Source organism: Myxine glutinosa, chromosome 12 (assembly GCF_964187855.1).
Source record: "Myxine glutinosa chromosome 12, kmMyxGlut1.1, whole genome shotgun sequence".
Classification (NCBI taxonomy): domain Eukaryota; kingdom Metazoa; phylum Chordata; class Myxini; order Myxiniformes; family Myxinidae; genus Myxine; species Myxine glutinosa.
In genome coordinates this window covers 35,121,947-35,147,038 of record NC_136272.1, presented here as the reverse complement: position 1 = coordinate 35,147,038, position 25,092 = coordinate 35,121,947, and the positions used below count along the sequence as shown (strand labels likewise).

Here is a 25,092-nt window from a genome sequence, read left to right as displayed (position 1 = left end):
AAATATAATATAAAAGTTCAAAACACACCTGGTCACAAGTGTGCCGCACTGAAAGGGTCCTCAGTCGAGGTCCTCAGCATCATCCCGTTACGGCCCTTCAACCTCGATACGGTCAGCTAAGGTGGACCAGCCGGGGCACATACACATCCACATGCAGCAACTACACCTGGATGCGTACATACCCCCACCCCCAGCCAGTGCGAACGCAGACTACAACAACAACACCTCCACATCCAGAATTCACAACACCAAACAAACATGGTGGAACACTCAAACACCCACCTTTATACCCTTCACCACTCACCAACAAAACACACCAGATCATTCATACACACACATGCATACAACACCAACCAACCACCTACCCTTACAACATACACCACTCAACATACAAAAAAACACACTCATGCAAAAATTCATTCATGCAAAAACACACACCCTCACCAACTCACTCACTCACATACACAAAATAAAAAATAATAATAGTAACAAAAAAAACCCCCAAAAAACACACAACCAACCTACACCGTTCAACGTGCCTCCATAAACTTCCTCCATATCCAAAATGAGCCTTTCAAGGCAACCTGGGCCACCTTGTCACACATCCTCCTTCTTTCTGTCCCACACACTCCAAGCCGAGCAAGAAATGAAGAAACGGAACTGCCAATACACCCTCTACACCCCACCTCAAATGGCTGACACGAAACTCGCCACCCTTCTCCAGGCACTCTGCCTCCAGCTCACTGTACTTTCCTCTCTTCCTCTCGTGCACCTCCTCCATGTTCTCTTCCCACGGTACAGACAATTCCCCTAAGATGACCTGTCTTGTTGCACCTGACCAAATGACAATGTCAGGCCACAACCTTGTCACACAGATCTCCTCTGGGAATACCAATTGTGGCTTTAGGTCTGCCACCACCTGCCAATCACAAGCATCTGACAGCCCTCTTGCTTTCCACCTCCTCCTCTTACCACTTGGCCCTCTTTGACAAACCACACCTCTCCCCCATCAGTCTCATCATCTAGATAGATATATATATATATATATATATTTATATTGTTATGAATTTGAGAATGGTGTTTTTTTTGTGTTGTAAAATATCACCCTCCTTCCTCCAGTTGTTGTGTATAAAGGTCAAAGGTCGTTCCCATAGTTATTTCATATACCACACGTAGCCAATCATATATCCTTCTATACAGTTATCTCCTTATTCTATGTAGGTTAAAGCTCTGTTCCCACTAGTTAACACTCCATTGCACCAAAGTGAAATAAGGTAGATTCCCTGCACATCCCCCCCTTTCGTCAATTGCCAACTGCACTGGGCGGTTTGCTGCATTCTGCCGCTGGTGTGGGGTTGTGTTTGTTTTCACCCCAAACTCCATTGAGCACGAGGTCATCTCGGAGCGGAAGGTGGGAGGAGTCAGCCCAGCGCAGGGAACAAGGCGTGGCCTTGCCAACGCCTCCTCTAAGGGCGGGATCGGTGAGCCCTCGTGACCAATCAGGGCCAAGGCGACCTCACCTCACGGCGATATTTTTATATATACTGTATATTTTAAAAAAAATTGGTGTGGTTTTTGGCGGGCTGGAACGGATTAATAGCATTTCAATGCATTTTAATGGGGAAATTTGATTTGAGAAACGAGCAATTTGAGTTACGAGCTCGGTCACAGAACGAATTAAACTCGTAAGTCAAGGTTCCACTGTATATATATATATATATATATATATATATATATATATATATATATATATATATATATATATATATATATATATATATATATATATATATATTGTTGCGGAGATGAGGACTGTATATTTTTTGATTGTGTGCTGTACTATTATTATTATTGTTTATTCTGCGCCCCCCTACCTCCGGAGCTGTGTAAAGGTGAAAGGGCATCCCATAATTAGTCCACAAGCATACACATCAGCCAAATAATAGAATACCCCTGTTGATAGTTATCTCTTATTCTGTGTTTTAGAGTAAGGCTGTGTCTCCCATTAATTAAAGTACTCCATTGCACCAGTGAAATAGAATAGATCCCCTTTCCTTCCCATCCCCAAAATCTCCATTCCCTTTTACATCCCCTCTCGTGATTGCCAAGCCTCGATTGCCCATATTACATCCCCTCTCGTCATTGCCGAGCCTCGATTCCCAATTACCTCCCCTCCAATAACCGCCATTGACCACGAGGCAGAGTCGGAGAAGAAAGGCGTGTCTCCACCTCGTCATAGAGGGGAAGAGGGGCATGCCCGCCCGTCGTCATCAAGGGCGGAGCGAGAGGGTCGCGTGACCAACCAGGGCCGAGGTGAGCACACCGATGGGCGTGTCCTGAAGGCCGGCGGCTTAATCGCCGGAGGCGTTATAAAAGGCGCGCACGCAGGAAGCAAGTGAGTTGGTCACCAAGAGAGAGAGTCGTGAAGAGTCAGTCAGTGGAGTCGGTGGTCAGTTGGGTTGCGGTGAGGAGTCGGTGGTGGCGGTCAGTGGTTGCGTTGGTTGTGGTGAGGAGTCGGTGGTGAGGAGTGAGTGAACCAAGAAAGAGTTGAGGGTTTGGACCAGACGCGTCAGACAAGTCCTGGGAAAGCAGCGGAGGCCACAGCAGCAACAACACCCCACAGCCACTTGGGGCCTGGACGGCGGTTTTGAGCAAGGCCGTGAAGGAACGGCGGCTGCTAAACGCGCCGATCGTGCTGCAGGACCCCCTTGGACCTTCCTCTCCCTCCAGCCATCCACCTCCTGCCTTTCCACCCTTCTTGTGGACGTGAGTTTGTTCTGTTTGTTCTGTCCTGGGAATAAGTTAAGTCTGTAGATAAGCTAGTATTTGCACTGTGTCACCTGCGTCTTATGTGTTGTAAATAAACCTTGATTGCTCCTTTTTGCTTGTGTAAATAATAAATCCCATTACGCGTCTGTACGTCTTCTCGTTTTATTCCTTCTTCTTCTTCACATCCGTGTCGCCTTTGTCTTTTCCCTATTGACTAGCTGCGGTGCGATCCGGCCAACGTTTGGGTGGAATCGGGTGAGTCGGGGAACCTGTTAGGTCGCGGTATTACACCACCGCTCGGTCAATATAACATCTGTCCGCGACCCGTAACAATATATATATATATATGTATATATATATATATATATATATATATAGATAAAAATATTTAAAAACCACCTTTAGAGGCCATTTTTCCCCGCAAGCGGGGGTTGGCCTTTTTCGGGAACTGTGGTTGTTGTTGTTTTTCGGTCCCCTTTTTGAAGCAATGTTTTACGGCCGGATGCCCTTCCTGACGCCAACCCTTTTTGCCGCCTTTAACGACAATTACCAGTGAACTGGTACTCAATTTGCCGACCTCGGAAGGATGACAGGCTGAGTCAACCCCCTGGCGTTAATTCAGCCATTGACCGGGATTCCCAGGATCCTAGGATCCTAAGCCGGCACCCTAGCCGCTAGCCCAACACCAGGGTTGTATATATATATATATATATATATATATATTTTTTTTTTATATATATATATATATATATATATATATATATATATATATATATATATATATATATATATTCATATATATAAAAATACGTATATATATATATTCTTTTTTTTTTTTTTCTTTTTTTTAAACAGGATCCAAGGCTAGTAGTGAAGCTGACACAGACTCTGACATACACTGCCACACAACTTAGATGAGAGGAGAACAGCTACTGAGTTTGGGGGAAGTGCTGTCACTTTCCCAGAGCACTTTACCAGCGACGTCGCAACAATGGCGCCATCTTTCTCAACACACTTAGCGGGGCATTTCCTAAGGAGGCATTTCCTCCATTCCATGGATGCAAATTTATTGGGATTGTCCATGCCGCTCTCAAACCTCATGCAAAGCTTTTATCAATTGCCCTCAAACCTCATGCAAAGAGCTGAATTTCCAAACCATGAGACCCATTTGGCAGTGGCATGTTTTACTCTCAACAAGTGTACAGCAAGGAGGTTGCCTTCCAGTTACCAATGTACTGTTAATGGGAAATCTTATGGACAATAATTTTTTTCTCCAACAACCACCCATGTTGGCATAATGCCTAGACCATCCACTCCGATCCCTGGCAGAGCCATAACAAAGGCTTTTAAATTGGTATGTGCTGCCTCCTTGCTTGATGATCAGTGGTTAAAAAGAATGGAGCACAGGCAAAAAAACACAAGTTGGTAATAACAGCACAGACTTTAATGGGCCGAATGGCCTCCTGCTGCACTGAAGTTCCTTGTAAGGAAATTTGCATACTCAAAACAAATGGTTGATTTTTTTTTTTAATCATGCATTGGGGTTGTTTGTAGAATTGGTGTAATCCGAGTTTTGAACAGAATTTTAAAAGTTACACATATTCAAAAATACTCAACATTTAAACATCCTTCCAGATGTCCCATACTTCCCCATTCCATCCTCTCCCAAAACTCTTATGACATCCAAATCCTCTTTTTTCCTTCTTCCCACTCTTCCCTTCTGTCCTCACCTCACTACCATGTCTGCTGAATAATTTTCACAATTCATCCCCATTTTCAGAATAAAATTTAAAAATGAGGACGCTAAAGCTCTTACCAACCTACAAATACTGGAGGCCATTTACATGGGGGGCCAGGAGGACCCACCATGCACCCCCCTCAGCATTCACCGGACCACTATTTTCTTACTTATTAAGTAGCTGGTGAAATTTTAAAACATGTACCCAAAGGATAAAGTGTCACGATCTGCGTTTTTTTGGCGAAAAACAAATTGCATGAGATGGGGGGGGGGGGGGGGGGAAATGAAAATGCGACACTTTTTCCCCTCCTGGATGTCTTCTTTGTCAATATTTTAGGTGAATAAGTTTCATTGGACCCTATTTCAGCTTTTGGAAGAGATTTATAAGCACCTGCTTCTTATTTTAGTCTCAGTAGGAACAAATATCATAGGGAGTCTCTAACGCCTTAGATAGCACTTATTTACACAATCCAATTTGCTAATGATGTCCTTTCCCTGCATGCCCACAGTAAAATATAATGACCCAGTACTCCATTATCACAAATTTCACTTTTACTGTTTTAGTCCTCATCAGAGGAGCTATCTTTATAACTATCTGCAGCATATTCCTGTTCTCCTGTTTCATCGTCAGATTCCTCCAGTTCTGTTGCATCTCTCTCCAGCACATCAATTCATTTTTGTGGTAAGATCATTTCATCTACCGACTCCTCTCTGGCCTTGCCCCCCCAGCTCTCTCTGGGCTCGGTCCCCCAAATATTCCTGCAGGTCGCACAAGATCTGCCTGCAACCCTCTTATGGTTAAACTGCCAAAATCAAGACTCTGCTCACCTTCACTCCTTCATTCCTCTTTTCTCCCGCCTCTGGAACAAACTCCCTCACTCTCTTCAATCCCACTCCACCCTCCAGGTCTTTAAAACAGCTGTTCACCACCATCGCCTATCTTCCCCCATCCAAAACCTTGATCTTTTCTACCCAAGCTAATTTCACCCCAAATCCACTTTTTTGAAATACCAACTTCTGTCCTGGAAGTCCTTGGTGTCCTTGTGTTTTATACTTCGCCCACCCCCCCCCCCCCCTTCCCACGCCTCCTCCCCCCAAGCCCTCTCCCTCCCACACATCTCCCTGCTCTCAAATGTTGTTTGTGTGCTTCCCCTTCTCTCCCCATCTTGTCTTCCGCTCCCTCTTTTTATATATTTTATTTGTCTGGTTGATTTGTTTGTGAAATAAATGTTAGCTCTTTCACGAGCCTCGATTCAGTATACAAAAAAAAAAAAAAAAAAAAAAGCACACCACAATGGTTCTCCATCCTCTTTCCATCCATGTCCTTCCCAAGGTTTGGGGATCTCATATATGGCAACATTTTCCATTTTCCATATTCTTGTCTGATAATTTGATCGAGCAACATGTTCTCTCAAGCACGCCCTACTAGGCAATCTAGGCAATCTAGCCAGGTCAAAGGTACTGGATGTTAGACTGTTAACTGAAATATCCCCATCACACTTTGACTTGAGCATCAAGTGCCGCACCTCATCTACGCTCTCCAACTTGGATTTCCCATACAGTGCACAGGTGAACTTTTCACACCCAATCAGAAGATCATCATCAACATTCCAGTCATCTCCCAAATGCTTCAGGGAATCACAGTGTGCAGGAGATTTCAGTAACAACTTGAGAGGTTTAATCTTTCCAATACCCCTGAAAGAGCTGACCGAATCACGACCGGTGAATGAATGTAGCGCCAGCATCAACAACAACAACAACAACATGCATTTTAAAGGCCATTTTCCCTGCTAGAGCGGGGGTTAGCCTTGCGGTCCTCCCCATGACAATCTTCTCCATTTTGCCCTATTTTCTGCATCTCTCCTTGTTAACCCCCTTGCCCGCATTTCTTCTTCCACCATCTTTAGCCAAGTCTTTCTCGGTCTTCCCCGTCTTCTACTTCCTTCTACATTCATTTCCATCACTCTTCTCAACCAGTCACTTTCATCCTTCCTCAACACATGACCAAACCATCTCAACCTGTTCCTCTTCACAACATCAATCACAGGCTCTATTCCCATCATCTTTCGCAATTCATCATTTGTCTTCCTCTCTCTCAAAGATACTCCGCACATCCGTCGAACCATTTGCATTTCCACCCTTTCCAACCTTCGTTGCTGCTCTACGTTCATTACCCATGTCTCGCTCCCATAAATCATAACACTTCTCACACATGCAGCATACACCTTTCCCTTCAGCTTCAACGACACTCCCCTCATCATCAGCACGCCACTCAATTCCCGAAACTTCTTCCATGCACATCTCACTCGAGCAACCGTTGCCGAGTCTGATCCACCTTCTCCATTCAGCATGTCTCCGAGGTAGCAAAATGTTTTCACACCTTCCAGCTTCACGCCGTCTCCAAGATCCAACTCAACATTTCCTCCATCTGCAGCTCCCTCTGTGCACACCTTACATTTGAATGTAGCTGCCACACTGGTTAATGACCCTCTCAGACCACTACATTTTTGATGAACCCACTCAGCGCACATTGTACACTGAATGGAGTTCACTCCGACACCCTTCCTACACACAGCACAGGGCCACTTCCCAGTTCTTTCCACCTCACCACATGCTTTACCACTTGCCATCACCTTCGTCTTTCCGATATTCACCTTCAGACCTTTTGTCTCCATACATTCCTTCCACGTGTTCATCTTTTCCTTCAGTCCATCCATACTTTCCGCAATCAACACCAGATCATCTGCATACAACAACTCCCACGGTAAACCCTCCTTTACGTTCTGAGCCAGCACCTCCATCACAGCTACAAATAGTAGTGGACTTAGTACCGACCCCTGATGCACTCCCACCTTCACCTCAAACTCACCACTGTTCCCGTCCTTCGTCCTTACAGCTGTGCACGCTCTTTTGTACATTGCCATCACTACTCTGATCAACCATTCCTCCACTCCTAACTTCCTCAATGCCCATGTCAATACTTTGCGTGGAACCCGATCGAATGCTTTCTCCAGATCAACAAACCCAAGAAACAACTTCTTCCTCTTCTCCATGTACTTCTCCTGCAACTGCCTCACAATGAAAAGCGCGTCTGTCGTTCCTCTTTCTGGCATAAATCCAAACTGCATTTCGTCGATCTTCACTTTCTTCCTTATCCTCCTCTCCAACACCCTTTCCAATACCTTCATTCCATGCTCCAATAACTTTATCGCTCGGTACGAGCCACACTCCAGAGGGTCACCTTTCCCATTGTATAGAGGGACGAGGGTACTCAGTTCCCAATCCACTGGAATGCGGCCTTCTTTCACCACCAGATTACAGATCTCTGTCATTCTCTTCACACCCCAACTTCCTGCTGCCTTCAACATATCTCCCACAACTCCCGTCGGCCCTCCCGCTTTTATCGCTTCCTCAACTTCCTTCTCAGTTATCTTCTCTGCCGGTCCTAAAACTGGGTTACTCTCTATGTTGCCATCCCATTCATTCTCTGTATTCAACAGCATTTCCATATGTGTTTTCCATCTTCCTTTAATTCCATCTGGGTCGACAACGATTTGTCCCACTTCATCCTTCAAGCAACTCACCCCCATCACATCACACCTCTCTTTCGCTATCTGCTTTGCAATCCTGAATACTGCTTTCTGACCCTCTTCCGAATCCAAGCGTTCTCCGAACATTTTCCTACATGCCTCCTGCGCCTTTGCTACCTCTTTCTTTGCAGCCTTCCTGGCTGCCTTATAACTTTCATGCTCTGCTGTTTCTGCTCCCGTACCCTTCGCCTTCTGCCACTCCTTGAACTTCTTCCTCTTCTCGTCAATCCTCTTTCCAACTTCATCATCCCACCACCATGTTTCCGAGTGCCTCGGTGGTCCTTTTGTCCATCCACATACCTCACCAACGGCTCCCAACAGACTAGCTTTCATTGACATCCAACCACTTTCAAGCTCAACCACATCATCCTCTACCCTACTCAGCCTCTCTTTTAATGCCTCCCTCACTGTCACCTCTTTCAACCTCCACACCTGCATTCTCGGTTGGTACTTCACCCGCCGAGCTCTCCTCGCACCTTTCACCCTTACGTCGCAGACAACCAAGTGGTGCTGTGAAACAGCCTCCTCCCCCAGGATCACCTTTGTGTCTCGGAGGTGCCCCCTATCTCGCCTACGCAACATCAGGTAGTCAACGGTTGTCGTCGACCCACCTGACGTGTATGTAACAAGCTTATTATCCTCTTTCTGGAACTGAGTATTACAAATCAACAAATCAGCTCCATCAGCAAACTCGAAAATCCTTTCACCTTCTCCATTTCTCACACCATATCCGTAACCCCCATGAACTCTGTCAAAACCATCCATACTCCTTCCCACATGTCCATTTAGGTCTCCTCCTACCACAACAACTTCCTCATCTTTCACGTTTTCAATCAGCTTCTCTATCGCACACCAGAACTTGTCCTTCTCTTCATCGCTTCGACCAACCTGCGGAGCATATCCCGAGATGACGTTCACCAAGAGCTTTCCAATCATCATTTTCACCATCATCAACCTATCACTCACTCTAGTCACACTCACCACACTGTCTACAAACTCCTCAGAAAACAGGACACCAACACCATTCACGCCCGCCAGGCACCCTTGCCACACAAACTTGTATTTCTGTCCCTGCCGACCCTTCACCATTCTCACACCACTTCCCTTCCATCTCGTCTCTTGCACACAACATATGTCCACTCTTCTTCTGACCAATACTTCCACCACTTCTCCTGATCTCCCTGTCATTGTCCCTACATTCCATGTCCCAAACCTCAGAAACCGATCTCCACTTCGGGCTGTACCCTGCCCACATGTAGTTGTAATTGTCATGGTTCTCTTTGTGAGGCAATGTTTTTATGGCCGGATGCCCTTCCTGACGCCAACCCTCTTAGTCGCCTCTTACGACATGCAGGGACACGGCGTACCTATTTTTATCCAGGGTACACACTGGGAAACGTTTAAAACATGGAAATTCTGGGGGGTAGGGGGGGGGGAGCGGCGTCAGCATCACGGCTGCGGTTTAAACATATTTAAATAATATTTAAACAAAACCATGAAAACAATCTGGGAAAAGTCTCTAAGTGAGAACGTGGATTTGAGAAAGCAGGAGCAGAGGTGAAAGAAAAACGAGATATAGGGGGCGGGGCACAAGTCGAGACGAGGAGGCCGCACGAGACACCAGGCCGCACCAGGCGCACGAGGCGCGAACAAAGAAACGACTAATTACACACAAATTTGCAACAACTACAAAACCAAAACCAAATAGAAACACAATAACACATACACAACAAAATACGCAGCGGAAATTTGACAAAGAAACGAACGGGAAAACACTCAAACTTTGATGCCGTGGAGAGATCGAAGCAAGCCCCGTCGCTCGAGGGACCGGAAGCTATCACACTCTGTGATAAGCGCCAGCATCGCCTCACACATTTGCTCTGTGTAGTGTTTCGAGAGATTTGTAATGTGAATGAGGCGCTTCTTGTTGCCATGACCTGTATCGAAGAGGATAGTAATGTCTATTTCCCTGGCATGATACAGCAAGATCCAGAATATGTCACTGTCTGGACTCCTGACCCTTGCATACTGGTATCCCTGTTTGCAGCATAGATGCAGAAGAGAACAACCCTACTGTCTGTTTCTTCTTGGTTTGACCTCAATTCAGGAATGTTTTCTTCCTGGGCAATATCGAAAGCTTCTCCATTCTTAATCAAAATTACTCTCCGATCATCTTGTACTAATTCTGACCAACAGGTGTGCATTAGCCCAATTAGCTGTTCCTTGTTTTCTTCATTGCACAAGAAAGCCTTCCAATCAAGGGGTTTCTTAGTGTTAGCTCCTTTCACTAAGAGTTTCTCTGTAATACCTCTCCGCTTTCGTTCAAGAGCCTTCACAGAATTTGTACTGTACATGTCAGTACTGACTACGACATCATCATACTTCTTAGTCTGATTGTACAACTTCGCACATATCTGTTTGAATGCATCAGGTATTTCCTTCAAGTAGTAGAACAGGGCATTCCCATCTTCTATTGTGAGTACACCAGCATTTGGAAGTTGTTCGTCCATTACTCCCTTTGTGAGAAATGAAAATCCTACTGCCTTGTTTGTCTTTGCGAGGTAACCGTCAGCGGTACCTATGCAGTATGGCACGGGTGTGAGACAGAACTTCATTACCTCTGCCATGTTGACTGTGGTGTCTTGTGATTTCATTAGAAGCTTGGCAACAATGTTACCCTGGTGCTTGTATTTAACCACTTTGCTTTGAGAAGAAGTAAGTTTAACCTTCTTTTTTGCACTGGCCATCGTCTTCAAATCGATTCTTTGAATTGGCTCAAAGAAGTCAACTTCTTTCTTCTTTAGTCTTAGCTCTACAAAATTGGACCTTGCTCTGGCCCCTTGCTTCTCAGCTGATACTGCAGCACATGAGGATATGTTATAGAGTCTGCTTCTGTCAACTGAAGAATCAAATGGGTCGAGGAAGTTGGAAAAGGCCTCCATTGTTATGTTAACATACTGCTGACCTCTCTTGTTTTCTGCTTTCGATACATCTCTATGTTCATCTGATGAATATGTGGGCAAAACTAGGTTTTCACAGGGAACTTTCACAATTTAAAAATAAAAACTAACATTTTTCTCTTCTAGAATGCAATACATGGGCGATTTTCAATAATAGGTTTAATTGTGGCCTATATTATCAGTTAAAAAAAAAAATCCCTGGTGTTGGCTTAGCGGTTAGGGTGCCGGCTCGGGATCCTAGGATCCTGGGTTCAATCCCGATCGATCGCTGAATTAACGCCAGGGGGGTTGACTCAGCCTGTCATCCTTCCGAGGTCGGCAAATTGAGTACCAGCTTGCTGGGATGAATGATCACGGTGTGTACCCCGATTTAGAATAGGTACACCGTATCCCTGCGCATCGTAAGAGCGTGACCAAGGGTTGGCGTCAGGAAGGGCATCCGGCCATAAAAACATTGCCTCAAACAGGGAACCATGATTGCCATGGGGCCCGCAAGGCTAAACCCCGCTCTAGCGGGGAAAATGGCCTTAAAACGATCATTCATCCATTCATTATCAGTTTTAAAATGTATCTTAAGCTGATAAATCTCTTCTAGAGATTGAAATTATGAGTAAATCAACTTGTTCATTTAAAATATTGACAAAAGACACCCTGGAGGGGAAAAAGCGACGCGTTTTCATTTTCAGTTCCCCCCCTCCCAAATCATCTCGTGCAATTTCTACTGCTTTAAAACCGGGATTGTTTTTCACCAAAAAAACGTCGATCGTGACACTTTATTCTTTGGGTACATGTTTTAAAATTTCACCAGATACTTAATAAGTAAGAAAATAGTGGTCCCGGTGAATACTGAGGGGGGTGCATGGTGGGTCCTCCTGGCCCCAGGACTAATTTGAGTTCCACGCAACTCATCACCTTGGATGCATCAGATAAAGTAACGGCAGAAAAACACTTAATATCAAGATGAAAGGGAACACATTGGGGTTGAAGGTGCAAGGTTTAGTGCAAGGAGGCCACCTGCATGCAAAATTCATCTTACCAGAGTTGCTGATGACTTGGCCCAGCCATGCGAGCAAGCGCATTGCGAAAGCCTGGTGAGCCACCACCGCAGAATGCATCACGCAAACCTTAAGAGGTTTGTGGTTTCCACGACTTGTGTGCCGCTGCTCGAGGACCCAGCCATGATAAGAGAAATGTGGGTTTTAGAGGTGTGGAGGACAGAATAACTTAAATAGTTACAGTTTATGAATCTTGCTGCAGTTGTATTTTGCAAATGCACAAGTAAACTTTCCTCTGTGATGTTTCCCAAATTTTCAATTCAAATAACATTTTTCCAAAGCTTGACAATCATCCTGTGGTTAATAGAATAGCATTGGTTATATAATGTACGGTAGTGAGAAAATGTTTGTGTACCCTTTAGAATTTTCTGTATTTCTGCTTAAATTTGACCAAAAATGTGATCAGATCTTCATCTAATTCCTAACAATAGATAAAGAGAACCTGCTTAAACAAATAGCACACAAAAAACAATACTTTTTCATTCATTTGTTGAGCAGAATAATCCAACATTCAATCTCTTTGGCAGAAAAAGTATGTGAACCTCTGAATTTCGGTGCCCCTGCCCTATATGAAAAACATAAACTTTGTACGTCACCATCAGAGTCTGGTCTTCACCACAGAGGTTGTGGAAGCGTGTCATGCTCCGATCAAAAGAGATTTCTGAGGACCTCAGAAAAAGAGGTGTCGTTGCTCATCAGGATGGAAAAGGGTACAAAACAATTTCTAAAGATGTTGGACTCCACCAATCCACTCTCAGGCAGATGGTGTACAAATGGAGAAAATGTAAAACACTATTGTTACAAATTGTTTGTCCAACGAAAATCATTCTAAGAGCAAGGCCTACAATAATCCAGGTCACAAAGAACCCCAGGGTAACGTCTGAGGATCTGCAGGCCTCTCTTTCATTGGCTAATGTCAGTGTTCATGAGTCCACAATTAGGAAAACGCCGAACAGGAATGGTGTGCATGCGAAATTGCAAGGAGGAAACCACTGCTCTCCAAGAAGAACATTACCACCCATCTAAAGTTTGCCAAAGACCACCTGGATGATCCAGAAGGCTATTAGAATAATGTTCTGTGGATAGATGAGTCAAAAGTGGCACATTTTGTCTTAAATGAGAAATGTTATGTTTGGCGAAAACCAAGCACTACATTCCAACAATAACCTAATCCCAACCCTGAAGTATGGTGGTGGGAGTATCATGGCTTGGAGCTGCTTCGCTGCCTCAGGACCCGGACGGCTTGCCATCATTGATGGAACCATCTTCTGGATTGTACCAGCGAGTTATACAGGAGAATGTCAGGGCATCCGTCCGTGAGCTGTAGCTTAACAGAAAGCGGGACATGCAGCAAGACAATGATCCTGAACACACAAGTACATCTACAACAGAATGGCTGAAGCAGAAGGGATTTTGCGTTTTGGAATGGCCAAGTCAAAGTCCAGACCTTAACCCAATTGAAATGTTGTGGCAGAACCTGAGGAGAACAGTTCATGCAAGAAAGCCCCGAATATCTCTGAGTTGAAGCAGTTCTGTGAGGAGGAATGGGACAAAATTCCTCCAAGCTGATGTGCAGGACTACAGGAAGCGGTCAAGATTTACAGGAAGTGTTCGGTTGAAGTTATGCTGCTCAAGAGGGTGCCAAGACTTACTGAATGTAAACGTTCACAAACTTTTTCCGACAAAGAGATTGAATGTTGGATCATTTCGCTCAATAAATAAATGAAAAAGTATATTTTTTGTGTGCTATTTGTTTAATCAAGTTATCTTTATCTATTATTAGGAAACAAAAAACGTTACAAAAACGTACAAAAAACGTAAATGTTCACAAACTTTTTCTGACAAAGAGGTTGAATGTTGGATCATTTTGCTCAATAAATAAATGAAAAAGTATATTTTTTTGTGTGCTATTTGTTTAATCAAGTTATCTTTATCTATTATTAGGACTTAGATGAAGATCTGATCACATTTTAGGTAAAATTTATGCAGAAATACAGAAAATTCTCAAGGGTTCACAAAAATTTTCTCACCAATGTAGATCCAGATGATGAGTTTTAAACTGCTTAGAAAGAATGTTTTATTTTTAATGAAATTGATTTTTTAAATATGAAAAAAACCAGGACGAGAAATCTTACCTCAATTATGTTTTTTGCCTGTTCACATTGCTTGGAGTCTCCAACACGAACTGTCTTGCGACCCTTGGAGGGAAAAGGAAGCGTTGTAGAGAGGGAAAGGGGAAGGGGACGAGCGATGTCAGAGGGGAGGACAACAAAGACAGCACCCACAGCTTTGATGTTCTCTGTCAAATCACCGATCTCACGAGGCATGACTACAGTAGCAATTTTTTTTTTCTTTTGGCAACAGCAAAATACAATTTCCAGGAATCATACGAGGTTTAATTTGGTGTGTGTGTTTGTGGCTGTATTGGTGTGTTTGACTTGTATGCACTCCAAAACCAATGGACGGGATGAGTTGAAATTTAATGGTTGAACTGAGTGAATGTGCCCGGGAAGGCTTCATGCGTGAAAAAAAATTAATCATAGTCACTGGGGCTCTGGAGGGGTGTCAGGACGTGGGCTGGAGGGAACATATGCGTTGAAACATATGTGTCTGTTTGTGGGAAGAAATGTGTTGAAACCTGGTGGTTGTACTCGGGATATGTTCTACAAAGTTTGGATGGCTACCTACAATTGAAAATTGCGGCCCCCACCCTCTGCGCCGCTCCCGTCAGGGGCCAGTGTTTCTCGTACAAATAATTTAAATAAAACTCTACGCTGCCTCAGCACAGATAAATGCTGTTAACCGGCGAAATTTATAAGTGTGTTTCTGCAGAGGAGCGAAAAGAAACAAACAGTCCTTAAATGACAGCGAGTGCCAACTCCATGGAATTAAAGGGTTACCGAAATCAAAGTTTTGAAAAATTCGTTTTTGCCTTTAAAATAAAGATGTGTAAGTAATTAAACAAACAAATAAATAAATAAACCATGAACTGTGTGTGTTTTTGTATTTTCAAAAGTTATTTGAGACACAGGTGTGAAATCCTAAGTTCATTGGTACTGCCCCTAAACTCAAGTTCTGTATTGGGAAGATACAGAAGGAAGATTTGGCAACGGTGACTGGTAAATACAGACTTGGCATTTAATATGGAATATTTTTTTTGTGGGGGTGAACTTACTTTTCAAGATGTCTTAGAACCAAAAGTTCATTGGAATTATGTTGAAATTATTCTAGATTTTGTTAATGTGACCTTTAAAAGAAACAAAAACCACATTTGACATTTCGAAACAAATAAATTGATCCTTGAAAGTGATGTAAACTGATATCGAACTCAATTCACGGACAGTACTGTGTTAAACTTCTGTACATTTTCCAGAAGTATGTCTTTATTTTGCACATTAGCCAAAAAATTTTTTAACAAAAACAAAAGTTAAATTACGACTGGGATTACGGACAGTAAAATTACAGTTCAGTACTTAGTGTAACCCCCACGAGCATTCAGGAGAGCACGTACACGTTGAGGCATGCTGTTCACGAGATTTGCCAAGGTTTGGACAGGAATCGCTTGCCATGCAGTTACAATAGCCTGCTGCAATTCACGCACAGAGGCAGGCTGCTGGTCCAAGTTGTCGATTTGACACGTAGATTCTGCCCACAAGTTCTCTATCGGATTCATATCCGGGGACATGGCAGGCCACTCCATATGCTCTACACCACGGTCAGCAAGAAAGTGTTGGATCATGCGAGCACGATGAGGCCGTGCATTGTCATCTTGGAAGACAAAGTTTCCTCGAAAAGCTGCACGAACAAATGGAAGCAATGTTTCTTCCAGAATGGCCCTGTGCTTGAACTGGTTCAGGTTTCCATTCAGAACAACCAGGTCAGTTTTGCCCCCTGCATGAAAAGCAGGCCAAACGGTCACCCCACCACCTCCAGCTTGGACTCTTGGCACTATACAATCTTCGTTGCAGGCTTCATGCACTTGTCTGCGCACTCGGACGCGGCCATATTGACGATAGACCAGAAATCTAGACTTGTCACTGAAGATCACGTGATTCCAGTGTCCTGGCTGCCATTGACGGTGCTCTCTGGCCCACTGCAATCGGCGCTGGCGGTGTTGTCTGGTCAGACGTGGCTTTCTCAGGGGACACCTGGCACGATAGCCTGCTTGAACCAGTCGTTGGTTGAAGAGCCTTCTGGATACAGGCACATTTGTCAGTTGCTGCCACTCAGCCCTAAGCCGATTAGCTGACTTGGTACGGCCATTGCGGACTAACCGGTGCAGCTGGCGATCATCCCTCCTTGTGGTTCTGCGGGGACGTCCTGACCTCGGTATTGGAGTAGGGACACCCCTCTGAGCATTTCGTTTCAGGATCTTTGACACCTGACCTTGAGTGATGCCATACTGCCGAGCAACAGCACGCTGTTTCATGCCGGAATTTCTTAAAGCCACCACTAAATGACAAACAGCATTGTCGAGTTGACGGACCATCTCCAGGGGAAGCGGCAATCACTTTTGTAGACGCGCAGCAGTTGTTTTCCACTAACACAGAACGCAACAACCGTTCTATACCCGATTGTGAAGCCAATCGTCAAATGTACCTGTCCGTTCATTTTGTCACGCCACCTGTGATACAATCCTGTTATTGACTTCTTGCTGCGACAGACAATCAGTGACATGGTTCTTTTAACAAAGAAATCACCGAAGCGTAAAAGAAACTCACCAGATTGACATACCAAGTTCAGAAAGTAAGCCCAAGTCAAGAAAAAAAATATATTCCATATTAAATGCCAAGTCTGTACATGTACGAGTGTGTATTGAAAGGTAATGCCTCCTACTTGTTTTCTCCAAATCAGGTAAAGATATTCGAATGAAACAAACTGCGGTCTGCACATTAGTTCTTCCCACCACTGGGTTTGAAGTTGTGTGATTCTAACACTAGATGTCTCCGTGCTGCCTTTGTCAAGATGATAGCGGGCAGCTCGATATTGTCAGTGCTGTGCAACACTGTTAATGAGAGAGTTGGGATGACTGACTGGAGATGAGATGACTGGTGATGAGATGATTGCAGATAAGAGTTGGGATGACTAACTAGAGATGAGAGTTGGGATGACTGACTAGAGATGAGAGTTGGGATGACTAACTGGAGTTGAGATGACTGACAAGAGATGAGAATTGGGATGACCGACTGGAGATGAGAGTTGGGATGACCGACTGGAGATGAGAGTTGGGATGACCGACTGGAGATGAGAGTTGGGATGACCGACTGGAGATGAGTTGGGATGACCGACTGGAGATGAGAGTTGGGATGACCGACTAGAGATGAGAGTTGTGATGACCGACTAGAGATGAGAGTTGGGATGACCGACTAGAGATGAGAGTTGGGATGACCGACTAGAGATGAGAGTTGGGATGACTGACTAGAGATGAGAGTTGGGATGACTGACTAGAGATGAGAGTTGGGATGACTGACTAGAGATGAGAGTTGGGATGACTGACTAGAGATGAGAGTTGGGATGACTGACTAGAGATGAGAGTTGGGATGACTGACTAGAGATGAGAGTTGGGATGACTGACTAGAGATGAGAGTTGGGATGACTGACTAGAGATGAGAGTTGGGATGACTGACTAGAGATGAGAGTTGGGATGACTGACTAGAGATGAGTTGGGATGACTGACTAGAGATGAGAGTTGGGATGACTGACTAGAGATGAGAGTTGGGATGACTGACTAGAGATGAGATGACTGGAGATGACAGTTGGGATGACTTACTAGAGATGAGATGACAGGACATGAGAGATGGGATGACTGACTGGAGATGAGATGACTGGAGATGAGATGACTGGAGATGATAATTGAGATGACTAACTTGAGTTGGGATGACTGACAAGAGATGAGAGTTGGGATGACCGACTGGAGATGAGAGTTGGGATGACCGACTGGAGATGAGAGTTGGGATGACCGACTGGAGATGAGAGTTGGGATGACCGACTGGAGATGAGTTGGGATGACCGACTGGAGATGAGTTGGGATGACCGACTGGAGATGAGAGTTGGGATGACCGACTGGAGATGAGAGTTGGGATGACCGACTGGAGATGAGAGTTGGGATGACCGACTGGAGATGAGAGTTGGGATGACCGACTGGAGATGAGAGTTGGGATGACCGACTGGAGATGAGAGTTGGGATGACCGACTGGAGATGAGAGTTGGGATGACCGACTGGAGATGAGAGTTGGGATGACCGACTGGAGATGAGAGTTGGGATGACCGACTGGAGATGAGAGTTGGGATGACCGACTGGAGATGAGAGTTGGGATGACCGACTGGAGATGAGTTGGGATGACCGACTGGAGATGAGTTGGGATGACCGACTGGAGATGAGTTGGGATGACCGACTGGAGATGAGAGTTGGGATGACCGACTGGAGATGAGAGTTGGGATGACCGACTGGAGATGAGAGATGGGCTGACCGACTGGAGATGAGAGTTGGGATGACCAACTGGAGATGAGATGGGCTGACCAACTGGAGATGAGAGTTGATGACCGACTGGAGATGAGAGTTGGGATGACCGACTGGAGATGAGAGTTGGGATGACCAACTGGAGATGAGAGTTGGGATCACCGACTGGAGATGAGAGTTGGGATGACCGACTGGAGATGAGAGTTGGGATGACCGACTGTAGATGAGAGTTGGGATGACCGACTGGAGATGAGAGTTGGGATGACCGACTGGAGATGAGAGTTGGGATGACCGACTGGAGATGAGAGTTGGGATCACCGACTGGAGATGAGAGTTAGGATGACCGACTGGAGATGAGAGTTGGGATGACCGACTGGAGATGAGAGTTGGGATGACAGACTGGAGATGAGAGTTGGGATGACCGACTGGAGATGAGAGTTGGGATGACCGACTGGAGATGAGAGTTGGGATGACTTACTAGAGATGAGATGACAGGACATGAGAGTTGGGATGACTGACTGGAGATGAGATGACTGGAGATGAGATGACTGGAGATGAGATGACTGGAGATGAGATGACTGGAGATGAGATGACTGGAGATGAGATGACTGGAGATGACAGTTGGGATGAGTTACTAGAGATGAGATGACAGGACATGAGAGTTGGGATGACTGACTGGAGATGAGATGACTGGAGATGAGATGACTGGAGATGATAATTGAGATGACTAACTGGAGTTGGGATGACTGACAAGAGATGAGAGTTGGGATGACCGACGACTGGAGATGAGAGTTGGGATGACCGACTGGAGATGAGAGTTGGGATGACCGACTGGAGATGGGAGTTGGGATGACCGACTGGAGATGAGAGTTGGGATGACCGACTGGAGATGAGAGTTGGGATGACCGACTGGAGATGAGAGTTGGGATGACCGACTGGAGATGAGAGTTGGGATGACCGACTGGAGATGAGAGTTGGGATGACCGACTGGAGATGAGAGTTGGGATGACCGACTGGAGATGAGAGTTGGGATGACCAACTGGAGATGAGCGTTGGGATGACCGACTGGAGATGAGAGTTGGGATGACCGACTGGAGATGAGAGTTGGGATGACCGACTGGAGATGAGAGTTGGGATGACCGACTGGAGATGAGAGTTGGGATGACCGACTGGAGATGAGAGTTGGGATGACCGACTGGAGATGAGAGTTGGGATGACCGACTGGAGATGAGAGTTGGGATGACCGACTGGATGAGAGATGGGCTGACCGACTGGAGATGAGAGTTGGGATGACCGACTGGAGATGAGAGATGGGCTGACCGACTGGAGATGAGAGTTGGGATGACCGACTGGAGATGAGAGTTGGGATCACCGACTGGAGATGAGAGTTGGGATCACCGACTGGAGATGAGAGTTGGGATCACCGACTGGAGATGAGAGTTGGGATGACCGACTGGAGATGAGAGTTGGGATGACCGACTGGAGATGAGAGTTGGGATGACCGACTGTCGATGAGAGTTGGGATGACCGACTGGAGATGAGAGTTGGGATGACCGACTGGAGATGAGAGTTTGGATGACCGACTGGAGATGAGAGTTGGGATGACCGACTGGAGATGAGAGTTGGGATGACCGACTGGAGATGAGAGTTGGGATGACCGACTGGAGATGAGAGTTGGGATGACCGACTGGAGATGAGAGTTGGGATAACCGACTGGAGATGAGAGTTGGGATGACCGACTGGAGATGAGAGTTGGGATGACCGACTGGAGATGAGAGTTGGGATGACCGACTGGAGATGAGAGTTGGGATGACCGAATGGAGATGAGAGTTGGGATGACTTACTAGAGATGAGATGACTGGAGATGAGATGACTGGAGATGAGATGACTGGAGATGAGATGACTGGAGATGAGATGACTGGAGATGATAATTGAGATGACTAACTGGAGTTGGGATGACTGACAAGAGATGAGAGTTGGGATGACCGCCTGGAGATGAGAGTTGGGATGACCGACTGGAGATGAGAGTTGGGATGACCGACTGGAGATGAGAGTTGGGATGACCGACTGGAGATGAGAGTTGGGATGACCGACTGGAGATGAGAGTTGGGATGACCGACTGGAGATGAGAGTTGGGATGACCGACTGGAGATGAGAGTTGGGATGACCGACTGGAGATGAGAGTTGGGATGACCGACTGGAGATGAGAGTTGGGATGACCGACTGGAGATGAGAGTTGGGATGACCGACTGGAGATGAGAGTTGGGATGACCGACTGGAGATGAGAGTTGGGATGACCGACTGGAGATGAGAGTTGGGATGACCGACTGGAGAGGAGAGTTGGGATCACCGACTGGAGATGAGAGTTGGGATCACCGACTGGAGATGAGAGTTGGGATGACCGACTGGAGATGAGAGTTGGGATGACCGACTGGAGATGAGAGTTGGGATGACCGACTGGAGATGAGAGTTGGGATGACCGACTGGAGATGAGAGTTGGGATGACCGACTGGAGATGAGAGTTGGGATGACCGACTGGAGATGAGAGTTGGGATGACTTACTAGAGATGAGATGACTGGAGATGAGATGACTGGAGATGAGATGACTGGAGATGATAATTGAGATGACTAACTGGAGTTGGGATGACTGACAAGAGATGAGAGTTGGGATGACCGACTGGAGATGAGAGTTGGGATGACCGACTGGAGATGAGAGTTGGGATGACTTACTAGAGATGAGATGACTGGAGATGAGATGACTGGAGATGATAATTGAGATGACTAACTGGAGTTGGGATGACTGACAAGAGATGAGAGTTGGGATGACCGACTGGAGATGAGAGTTGGGATGACCGACTGGAGATGAGAGTTGGGATGACCGACTGGAGATGAGAGTTGGGATGACCGACTGGAGATGAGAGTTGGGATGACCGACTGGAGATGAGAGTTGGGATGACCGACTGGAGATGAGAGTTGGGATGACCGACTGGAGATGAGAGTTGGGATGACCGACTGGAGATGAGAGTTGGGATGACCGACTGGAGATGAGAGTTGGGATGACCGACTGGAGATGAGAGTTGGGATGACCGACTGGAGATGAGAGTTGGGATGACCGACTGGAGATGAGAGTTGGGATGACCGACTGGAGATGAGAGTTGGAATGACCGACTGGAGATGAGAGTTGGGATGACCGACTGGAGATGAGAGTTGGGATCACCGACTGGAGATGAGAGTTGGGATGACCGACTGGAGATGAGAGTTGGGATCACCGACTGGAGATGAGAGTTGGGATCACCGACTGGAGATGAGAGTTGGGATCACCGACTGGAGATGAGAGTTGGGATGACTGACTGGAGATGAGATGACTGGAGATGAGATGACTGGAGATGAGATGACTGGAGATGAGATGACTGGATATGAGATGACTGGATATGAGATGACTGGAGATGACAGTTGGGATGAGTTACTAGAGATGAGATGACAGGGCATGAGAGTTGGGATGACTGACTGGAGATGAGATGACTGGAGATGACAGTTGGGATGAGTTACTAGAGATGAGATGACAGGACATGAGAGTTGGGATGACTGACTGGAGATGAGATGACTGGAGATGAGATGACTGGAGATGAGATGACTGGAGATGATAATTGAGATGACTAACTGGAGTTGGGATGACTGACAAGAGATGAGAGTTGGGATGACCGACGAGATGAGAGTTGGGATGACCGACTGGAGATGAGAGTTGGGATGACCGACTGGAGATGAGAGTTGGGATGACCGACTGGAGATGGGAGTTGGGATGACCGACTGGAGATGGGAGTTGGGATGACCGACTGGAGATGAGAGTTGGGATGACCGACTGGAGATGAGAGTTGGGATGACCGACTGGAGATGAGAGTTGGGATGACCGACTGGAGATGAGTTGGGATGACCGACTGGAGATGAGAGTTGGGATGACCGACTGGAGATGAGCGTTGGGATGACCGACTGGAGATGAGCGTTGGGATGACCGACTGGAGATGAGAGTTGGGATGACCGACTGGAGATGAGAGTTGGGATGACCGACTGGAGATGAGAGTTGGGATGACCGACTGGAGATGAGAGTTGGGATGACCGACTGGAGATGAGAGTTGGGATGACCGACTGGATGAGAGATGGGCTGACCGACTGGAGATGAGAGTTGGGATGACCGACTGGAGATGAGAGATGGGCTGACCGACTGGAGATGAGAGTTGGGATGACCGACTGGAGATGAGAGTTGGGATCACCGACTGGAGGTGAGAGTTGGGATCACCGACTGGAGATGAGAGTTGGGATCACCGACTGGAGATGAGAGTTGGGATCACCGACTGGAGATGAGAGTTGGGATGACCGACTGGAGATGAGAGTTGGGATGACCGACTGGAGATGAGAGTTGGGATGACCGAGTGGAGATGAGAGTTGGGATGACCGACTGGAGATGAGAGTTGGGATGACCGACTGGAGATGAGAGTTGGGATGACCGACTGGAGATGAGAGTTGGGATGACCGACTGGAGATGAGAGTTGGGATGACCGACTGGAGATGAGAGTTGGGATGACCGACTGGAGATGAGAGTTGGGATGACCGACTGGAGATGAGATTTGGGATGACCGACTGGAGATGAGAGTTGGGATGACTTACTAGAGATGAGATGACTGGAGATGAGATGACTGGAGATGAGATGACTGGAGATGATAATTGAGATGACTAACTGGAGTTGGGATGACTGACAAGAGATGAGAGTTGGGATGACCGACTGGAGATGAGAGTTGGGATGACCGACTGGAGATGAGAGTTGGGATGACCGACTGGAGATGAGAGTTGGGATGACCGACTGGAGATGAGAGTTGGGATGACCGACTGGAGATGAGAGTTGGGATGACCGACTGGAGATGAGAGTTGGGATGACCGACTGGAGATGAGAGTTGGGATGACCGACTGGAGATGAGAGTTGAGATGACCGACTGGAGAGGAGAGTTGGGATCACCGACTGGAGATGAGAGTTGGGATCACCGACTGGAGATGAGAGTTGGGATGACCGACTGGAGATGAGAGTTGGGATGACCGACTGGAGATGAGAGTTGGGATGACCGACTGGAGATGAGAGTTGGGATGACCGACTGGAGATGAGAGTTGGGATGACCGACTGGAGATGAGAGTTGGGATGACCGACTGGAGATGAGAGTTGGGATGACCGACTGGAGATGAGAGTTGGGATGACTTACTAGAGATGAGATGACTGGAGATGAGATGACTGGAGATGATAATTGAGATGACTAACTGGAGTTGGGATGACTGACAAGAGATGAGAGTTGGGATGACCGACTGGAGATGAGAGTTGGGATGACCGACTGGAGATGAGAGTTGGGATGACCGACTGGAGATGAGAGTTGGGATGACCGACTGGAGATGAGAGTTGGGATGACCGACTGGAGATGAGAGTTGGGATGACCGACTGGAGATGAGAGTTGGGATGACCGACTGGAGATGAGAGTTGGGATGACCGACTGGAGATGAGAGTTGGGATGACCGACTGGAGATGAGAGTTGGGATGACCGACTGGAGATGAGAGTTGGGATGACCGACTGGAGATGAGAGTTGGGATGACCGACTGGAGATGAGAGTTGGGATCACCGACTGGAGATGAGAGTTGGGATGACCGACTGGAGATGAGAGTTGGGATCACCGACTGGAGATGAGAGTTGGGATCACCGACTGGAGATGAGAGTTGGGATCACCGACTGGAGATGAGAGTTGGGATGACCGACTGGAGACGAGAGTTGGGATGACCGACTGGAGATGAGAGTTGGGATGACTGACTGGAGATGAGAGTTGGGATGACCGACTGGAGATGAGAGTTGGGATGACCGACTGGAGATGAGAGTTGGGATGACTGACTGGAGATGAGATGCCTGGAGATGAGAGTTGGGATGACTAACTGGAGTTGAGATGACTGACAAGAGATGAGAATTGGGATGACCGACTGGAGATGAGAGTTGGGATGACCGACTGGAGATGAGAGTTGGGATGACCGACGAGATGAGAGTTGGGATGACCGACTGGAGATGAGAGTTGGGATGACCGACTGGAGATGAGAGTTGGGATGACCGACTGGAGATGAGTTGGGATGACCGACTGGAGATGAGAGTTGGGATGACCGACTGGAGATGAGAGTTGGGATGACTGACTGGAGATGAGAGTTGGGATGACTTACTAGAGATGAGATGACTAACTGGAGTTGGGATGACTGACAAGAGATGAGAGTTGGGATGACCGACTGGAGATGAGAGTTGGGATGACCGACTGGAGATGAGTTGGGATGACCGACTGGAGATGAGAGTTGGGATGACCGACTGGAGATGAGAGTTGGGATGACCGACTGGAGATGAGAGTTGGGATGACTGACTGGAGATGAGAGTTGGGATGACTTACTAGAGATGAGATGACTGGAGATGAGATGACTGGAGATGAGATGACTGGAGATGATAATTGAGATGAC

The 25,092-nt window shown here is 46.5% G+C and overlaps 1 protein-coding gene across 1 annotated transcript in view; it reads right to left on the bottom strand.

Annotated features, from left to right (window-relative positions):
* Window positions 1-25,092, bottom strand: part of UBR2 (ubiquitin protein ligase E3 component n-recognin 2) — a 327,955-nt gene that overhangs the window by 276,011 nt on the left and 26,852 nt on the right. The window contains exons 7-8 of the mRNA XM_078766741.1: window positions 14,248-14,310; window positions 12,094-12,217 (exon numbers count right to left, since the gene is read on the bottom strand). Coding sequence (XP_078622867.1) covers window positions 12,094-12,217; window positions 14,248-14,310 — 187 coding nt within the window. The remainder of the gene's footprint in view (window positions 1-12,093; window positions 12,218-14,247; window positions 14,311-25,092) is intronic.